The 8,357-nt window shown below is 55.9% G+C and overlaps 1 protein-coding gene across 1 annotated transcript in view; it reads left to right on the forward strand.

Annotated features, from left to right (window-relative positions):
- The window catches only part of GALNT15 (polypeptide N-acetylgalactosaminyltransferase 15), a 23,532-nt gene extending 15,834 nt beyond the window's left edge, over positions 1–7,698 (forward strand). Inside the window, exons 7-10 of the mRNA XM_027769169.1 lie at positions 2,749–2,880; positions 3,264–3,368; positions 5,810–5,953; positions 7,231–7,698. Of these exons, the coding sequence (XP_027624970.1) occupies positions 2,749–2,880; positions 3,264–3,368; positions 5,810–5,953; positions 7,231–7,374 (525 nt within the window). The 3' untranslated portion in view covers positions 7,375–7,698. The remainder of the gene's footprint in view (positions 1–2,748; positions 2,881–3,263; positions 3,369–5,809; positions 5,954–7,230) is intronic.
- Positions 7,699–8,357: the final 659 nt, after the last annotated feature.

Raw genomic sequence — 8,357 nt, forward strand, 5'->3', positions numbered from 1 at the left:
CCCCCCCAACCCCCCACCTGCCTGAAGTGGAAACCCGCTTCTGGCCTGGGCTTCCCTGGAGTTCCCCCTGAAGTGGCCCCTCTCCCTGGGGCGAGGGTGGCGGTGGGCGCTGTCTCCTGCCTCCCAGCATTCCCGTGGGCTGTCACAGCTGCTCCTGGCCTGGGCCTCCCTCCTGTCTATGGATGACACCTATGGGTGATCCTTCACCACAGGACTGGAGACTGGACACAGATAAGCCACGAGACAGATCTCGGAGGGCCCTTTCATCCTAAGCAAAGGCTCTGAAATTATCCAAGACACAAGGCAAATGTAAATATAAAAATAAATATAAAGGCCCCCCAAAAGCCGTACCCTTCCTCAGGGGCTGCAGCTTCCTGTGTTTACAAGTCACACGCATTTCCTCCAGGGCTGGTGGGACTCCCGCTTCCAGAGCCTCTGTCCTGTAAAGGAGCCGGCAGGCCCCGTAAACCAGCTCCCACCTGCGGCTCTGTCTGAATTTGGCTGGGGGCGTGGATTGTTTGGTATGCTGGGGGTACTCAGGGACTGCCTCACAGACTCACCAGCTCAGAAAGGCGAGGACAGGATTTTTCTGCTTCCTGTCGAAATCCCCAAGGCCTCGCTCAGGCCCAGCCACATGTAGGTGCTCCATAAATACGCACTGAGGAAGTGATCAGAGGTAGAGGACCATCGCGCCCGAGGCCAAGCTTTGGCTCTGACCATGCGGAAAGTATTCTTCTTGGGAAAGTCATTCGGCCTCTGAGAACTCGAACCGTGCGAGACTGTGAGGAGAAGGGCACGAAAACGTCCCAGATAAGCACGAGGTTTTCCTTCCTGCTGGCTGTGAGGACCTGTCCTCTCTCAGCCAATTGGGGTTCATCTCTTACCCACAGGTGCCCCTCTTTGCTCATCTGAAGACGTTCGAGGAGCACGGTGGCCCTGCCTGTCAGAGGCGATGTTTAGCAGAAGACTCCTTTCTTCTCCTTCTCTCTGAACACGCTCATTAACTCGTGTTTTGTAAATGTCCTATTAGTCCCTTTGATTTCAAGATTTCAGTGACATCCCTGCCTCCCTGGAGGTGTTTGACAGCATGAGTTACTTTAAATATAAACAGCCAAGTCAGTTTTGCTCTAGAGACCTCTATCCGTCTACCCCCCTCCTCCCCGCCCCTCGGCCCGCATGGACTTTGGGACAGACATCCTGGGCAATGGGAAGACACGGCTAGGAGCCGTCGGGCCTGCTCCATCCTTCCTCAGGCACAGCTGGAAGAAGAGAGAGCTCGTCAGCCTCCCGCGTTGTCTGAGGTCAGCCGAGGGCTGGGTAGATTTGCCAGTTGGTCTCACCACCAGGGAACATACAGCCGACAAATCTTACACGTAGGAATGAGTTTGCTTTGGTAAGGAAATCCAACCTGGGGAGGAGTTCCCAATCTGGGGAGGTCTCAGACACTGAGAGTATCAAGAAAGCATGAAAAAACAAGTCCACTGATTTCTTCAGAGGAGAAGTCATAGGTCCCTGTGGTTGAATGGCGGTCAAGGTGGTGAGAAGGAAGAAATTCCTGACGTAGAGAGGTTGCTCGCAAACTTCCTGTGGCTAAGACTCCCCAGGAGAAATGGGTAGCATGCAGATTTCAGCATCCCAACCCAACCCCCCGAATCCCAGTCTTTGGGCAGGGACTACGCCCGCGCACTGCGCCTGGCTCCTTCTCGCTCCCAGGGCTGCGTCTGGGACGTGGACCACGTGGTCAGATGTGGGATCCAGCTGCCTTAACCACACCCCATGGAGAGGGCCTGGGGTTCATTTTAACCGGCTCCTTGGGCATCCCTCAGGGAGGTGCTCAAGGTCTCGCACTTGGAGAAGCGTAGAGAGGCGTTTGGTATGGCAGAACCAGACTCCTGCCAACATCCCCATCTGAGGGCTAGGGCAGGGGAATGCAGAATCCAACCAACTCCCTTCACACAGCCCTGCCGAGCCAGGTCTTACCGCCAGATCGAGGCCACCACGGTGGAACTGTGGCGCGGGCCTGTCTCTCTCCTCCATGCCAGGGAAAATGATCTTTTTTCTCTTTGGTCATTCCTTTGCCTCCTGAGTGCCTCTCTTTCCTGAGTGCCTCTCTGTCCCTGAAGACATTCAGGATTCAGTACCGAACTTCTGGGTAGGTTCTTTTATCTCACAATGCAGCCCAAGCCCAGTTCCTACTGAGGGTAAGGGCTTGCCTTGGTACCCGTCCCAAGGTGACTGTGTTACAAGGAGACGGGACACTGCAGCCCAGAGGAATGCTTTGTTAATGGAGGAAACTGGGCAGCCGGGAGGGGAGGACGGCAAACCTGCCTCTTCCCATCCCCAGCCCACAATTCCCAAGCTAACTTCATCGCAGTTTCCCCGGGTCATTTCCTGCCTCCAAGAGGCCCATCCTGATTTTGCCCCACTCCAACCTAGGAGTGAAGCCGGGATCACTTTGTCAGTTCCCAGAAACTTCGAAGCACACACGCCGTGGTCTTCGCGGACTGAGGATTCGAGGCCTGTGGGAGGGGCAATACCACCTAGACTCCTGCAGGTCCCACAACTGCTCTGTCCTTCTGAACACAGGGCCCTTTGTCTGCAGTTCTGGAGAACCGGAGTCGTGGCCTCCTCATTCTGTTTTGATCCTTCTTCAGCCTCTTCCCAGCCCGCTGCTCCTCCCCTGCCCCTGACCTCTGGCATGAAACGAGCTCATGTCACCTTCTTAGACCCGCCTTCCTCCTTTCCTAGGCCGCCAAGCCTGACTGCACCCAACGCTTGCAGCTGCAGTGGAGCCTGGGCTGCCGGACGTTCCACTGGTTTCTGGCCAACGTCTACCCCGAACTGTACCCATCCGAACCCAGGCCCAGGTTCTCTGGAAAGGCAAGGCTCGGCCTAGAGAGGAGGGAGAGGAAGGGAGAGAGGGAGGCTTCCCGAGGACAGCATGTGCAGCTGTCGCATGACCTTGGCCAGCCAGTTACAAGCTCAGCTAGGCTTCGAAGCCTTGAGCCCTCCTCTGCCTCCGTGCCAGCTGGAGGAAGCCGGCTAGGCTGCCCCATAACCCACCCCAGTGTCCCTCTCCAGGCATGTGTGGCCTGCCTCCTTTGGGATATCTGTCCCTCAGGATGAGTGGCTTCAGCTTGACCCCACTTACGGCCTGAACCATGCATCTTGAGCTGCACGCAGAGTAAAGGAGAGACACAATGACCAACTGAGAGTGTGATCATGGATGTTGGGACTCACTTCTGTGTGATGTTCACGTTCAGCTCCACAATACCGGGCTTGGCCTCTGCGCAGACTGCCAGGCAGAAGGGGACATCCAGGCCTGCCCCGTGGTGCTGGCTCCTTGCAGCGACAGCCGGCAACAACAGGTAGGTGGTCAGATGTCTCAGAATGGGCTAACAGCACAGGAAGGCTTGCATGTGGAGACAGCTTTCTGGGAGGCCCTGCCTCCCCTTCGAAGAGTCTCCTCTGTGCAGTCCCCCATCCTGCGGTCGCTCACGTCCCCCACGGTCACAGCCCAGCACAGCCTGCCCACATCACCCAGCGTAACATAGCCATCAGCCACTGTCACGGAGTGAGAGCATCTTACTCAGAGGGAAACGGAGAGGTGTGTGGCCAGAGCTTTCATTGGACGGATAGAGGGAAACGGGGAGGTGTGTGGCCAGAGCTTTCATTGGACGGAGACGTGTCGCTCGTCCAGGGGTTGCAAACGCAGATGCCTCCAGGACCTAGGAAGGGATCAAGTCTCCAAGAAGAGAAGGTCACTGAGTCGGGGAAAGAGCTAGAGACGGCTGGCTGACTCCGCCTCCGTGTGGGCCCTTCGGTCATCACGAAGTTCTCTCTATATCTTAAGGGATTTCCTCGTTTCTTTAACTTTTGCACTGTGTCAGTCACTGTCCGAGTTGATCAAAGCCCCCATTGGTGCTGTAGGCTTGGCGGGCCGGTTTCTCTTCCCTACCTGGACCATAGCCTAGGAAGCCTAGCCTGTCCCCAGATCGCTCTCCTGGGCTGTGACAGGGGACTTTCAGTTAAGCTATCATGTTTCAGCGGCCTCTGATAACGCCAAACGTCCTAGTAGAATTTCCTGGAGATATTCATAGAATGAGTCTGGTGAGCCCAGGGAGGCTGGCAGCCGAGGCAAAGCATCTCTGGGAAGGTCGGGACTCAGTCCTGCAAGGACGGCTGGCTAGGTGGCCTTCTGGGGGAGACCCCGGGCTCCTGGGGCAGGCCCTGGGCCTGGAGGACTCATGGAGAAGGAGAAGCTTGTGATGCACTGGGCCTCGCCCAGCTCTGCCCTTCACGAATCTAGAACGTGCCAAGGTGCATTCACAGCTTACATAGGGGACGAGGACAGAAGCGTGAAGTGCTGAGTGAGGGAGCCACGCACAGAGTAAAGTGACCGGGCTGCGTCTGCGCCCGGGTCATCATTTACTACCCGTTCGACCTCAGCAGGCTGAGTCTTCGTTTCCTCGTCTGCACTCGGGGATGAGGTAGCCTCCGTCAAGCGCACAGAGGACTAGCAATCTTGTTCTTTTCTTTCCCCGAGGACATGACCAAGGACTTTTGAATGCAGTCATATTGTGGACTATGTGTATATAGACAGTCCTTTTCTAGAAACACCTGATAGGATATGCTGAATTTAAAAAAGGAAGAAGAAACGCCCTTTTCACACACAAGAAAATGAGTTTTAACACAGAAAGGGAAATCTTCGGGGGCCAAAAATCAAGAAGCAGCCGGAACCAGAGTCTAGGTCACAGGGCGGGGTACCCAGCCAGGGCGAGCCTCAGACATTTAGGGCAACGGCTCCGTGCAGAGACAGGCAGCAGCTTCAGCTCAGAGGGGTAAGTTGGAAATGAGACTCTCATATGCAGCCAGCGTTGACCTCCAAAGGGTAATCTGTCCTTGCAAAGTTGGGCGACAAATACCCACTGCCACCGAGAAATAGCAAGGAAGCTTGTCTGTTACTACAGGGACTTTGAGTAGGAAAACAATTACTCTCCCCTGAGATTTTTAACCACAAGCCTGCACACTCACTTGGGTTCAGGGTTCAAATTTGTACTAATTGTGCGGTTTGTGATCCCGAGACATGACAGGCTACCTGGTTTGCAGAACCTGGTACAAAATGAAAATGCGAAGCATCTAACCTAGTCATCACTAAGCATTGCAAGGCCCAGCCCGTGAAGTAACTGGTTCTGTGCTGAGCTGTGGAGCTGGGATCCACCTGCCAACCCTGGCCTGGGTCTCTGACTCGTGCCACGTGTGTGTGTGCCCAGAATCCTGGATCCCGGGCTGGAGGGCTCCCGGAAGGGGGTTGCGGGTGGCTGAGCTCTGGGTAGGGTGTTGACCCCGCTCCCTCTCTCTGTAGCACACACCCTCTCTTTGTGAAGATATCCAGTCCTATAAAACACCGGAGGAATAACCTTGAGTCAGACTCGGGAGGTACGACTCACCAGCCCACTGCAGGGAATTAGTCTCAGAGGCAGGTGCGATCTCTCCAGGGAGAGGTCAGCTGGGGCCTCAGCGAGAGCTCTCCTTTGCCCTTCCGATAGGACACTCACACAGCGTTCTTCATGGCCGCCCTGTGAGAGTAACAGAGAGCGTGCGTGTGAGCACGGCCGGCGTGCGCACACCTCAGAGCCCAGGGCGAGCCCAACAGCGCGTCTGTGGACTGACCCTGAGCTATGGCCTCGCACACCCCAGTGGAACCTGGACATCGACCCTAGGCCCCGCCGTGCTGAGAGCCGCTCCTGCCTCATCTCCAGCTTGGGAAGGGTCTCTTCCCAACTAACGCGCATTCCCTCTGCCCCAGCACCTGGAGCACACCGGCAGGAAGGAGATCCACTTCGGCAGCCCACGGCACCTGTGCTTCGATGTCAGGCGAGAGCAGGTGATCCTTCAGAACTGCACCGGGGAGGGCCCTGCCATCCGCCAGCAGCACTGGGACGTCCAGGAGGTGAGCAATCTGTCTGGGAAGGGCTCAGCAGTGCTGGCCGGAGAGCACTCTGCACCGAGACCCTTCTGGAGGTCGGGAGTCCCCACGCAAGCCTGCGTCTCCACGGCCGACGGGCCCTGTGGGACGTGGGTAGGAGGGGTCGATGGTGAGAGTTCAGCAGCCTTCCTCCACCTCAGGTCCTTCCCGACACGAGCTCGGGTAGTCATTACAAACGCATAGGCACATGTTTTAAAATCCAGTTTCTTCAACTTCTGCTGGAGAGTAACGAGTAAAACAAGCAGAAGTCTGTGAGGGGGCACACTTAAAGCTCTGACAGGAGAAAATCGCGACCTGCAAAACCAGAGCTGAGCTCCCTGAGAGCCGGGCATGACGTTGGACTTCCTGACGAGCGAGCGAGGACGCGGGCCCACCCTTCAGGAGCGAGCCCGAGGGTCGTTCTGAGCAAGTCCTGAGGGTAAGGTACCTGTTAACAGCAGCATTTGAAGAATAATTAAGAGAGAAGGTCCATCCGGCATATTTCAGGCATTTAGAAATAATACTCTCTGAAAGTATTCTCGCTCAGGTGAGAGCAGGTGGCATGGAGGTTACGGAAACTGGATCCCACGTGGCCAACTGCGTGGTTCCAGTCCCAGACCGGGTGGGTTGAAAATCACACCAGGCACGTGTGATTGCATCTTGGCCAGCCCCCAGGACGTGACTTCTCTCTACCCCACTTCTGGCGAGAGGATGCGCTCTATGACAAAAACTGAAGAAAGTGTTACCATTCAGCCAGGAAAAAGGGGTGGCGTGTTCTTCACCGTGCCATTGTTTCCGACAGCCTGGGGTGGGAGCGGCCCGCGTGTCTCCCGTGGGTGACGAGGTAGTAAACTGCAGCATATACATGCAGTGGGGTATTCGCCTTCAAAGGAAGGAGAGCCTGGCACGTCTGCAATGTGGGCGACCGTCAGTCCACTTTACGGATGAAATAAGTCAGTTAGAAAAAGGCAGAAACTCTACGATTATTCCTTTTCCCTAGGTTTTGGCTATAGGGTGTGTGCACTCACTGGAGAGAGAAGGCGGGAATGTAAGGCCCCCCTCCGCGGGGGTGGCCATGCCACAGTCCCCTCTCCTCCATTCTCCCCTTGGGATTTTGGACACACACGAGCACCTGGCATGTTTTTCAAGCCACTGGGTCTGGGACACGGCCTCTATTATTTTTTAGTTATGGGCACACATCTTAGAAATATCCCTCTTAGCTGTCTGTGGAGGGCTGTTTCTGACTCCCTTCTTCTTTTCAGAATGGAATGATTGCTCACATTCTCTCCGGGAAATGCATGGAGGCCATGACGCAGGAAAACAGTGGAGTTGTACTTGCACCGTGTGATGGGAGAGCCAGCCAGCTGTGGCGGTTCGACCACGCCCGCGCCGTGGACGAGCGCTGAGTGCCAGCCCTGGGGGAGGCCGGCCACCGGAGGTCACCCCGGAACTGAAAGAGCATGTTTCTCATGAGCAGAACCTTGGTGTCTGCACCTTGTAAAAGGAGAGAAGAGAGCCCCGTGAAAAAACATAGGAAATTGTGCGTGTCACTTACTTCACTGACTGCTGCCTGTTAACGAAAGAAGGAAAGAAATGGATCCATTAGGCCATCGTCCACGTCACCGGGAGACACCGCTACGTGGTGCCGAGAAGTCATTCCTTTCCACGGAGCTCTTGGCCGCTGCGTTTATCTCTGGCCGGGGAGAGGCCCGGCCGTGGCCTGCAGCACCTCCGGGGACACAAACCCAGCAGTCCCCTTACCTGTCCTCAGATGCCCCTAACATGGAGGTGCAGTCCCTTTACCTGTCCTCAGATGCCCCTAACATGGAGGGCCTGCGTGGCTAACTACGAAAATGGAAGAATGAAAGGTTTTAGTGGCATGACACTCCAGAAGGGTTAGGCTAGGCCCGTTAGCTCAGACTTCATGCTCAGAAGGAAGCCGGCCACAGAGAGAGCAGCCGAGTTGGAGAACGGGAAGAGCTCTGGTCCCATCCCTCAGCTCAGCTGCTACAGAGAGGCCGTAAACTTGGGGTGAGACGTTTCCACGTTAACGAGAATCTCCTTGGCACCTCCTACCTCCTCACCTGGCCGCAGACTTCCCTGACCTGGCTCACTGTAGCCACATTTCTGTGTAATGCCTCCTCGTCACCAGTGCCGGAGAGACCAGCACAGAATAAGCACCCTCGCTAACCCAGTGCTAACGCTTGAGACTCCCCTGACGCCGGGCTAGGGCTGCATGGTCTGCATCAGAAACAACTTTTGCAAAGAGGCAAACCCTCCTCAGGCGAATGCCAGCGTCTGAGCCAACATTCTTATGAAACAGAGGTGGGTCATTTCTGGGACCTTCGAAGGTGCCCACAGATGGCACGTTCACAAGTGCGGGCAGTCC

Source organism: Tupaia chinensis, unplaced genomic scaffold (assembly GCF_000334495.1).
Source record: "Tupaia chinensis unplaced genomic scaffold, TupChi_1.0 Scaffold148822_2, whole genome shotgun sequence".
NCBI classification, from domain to species: Eukaryota; Metazoa; Chordata; class Mammalia; order Scandentia; family Tupaiidae; genus Tupaia; species Tupaia belangeri.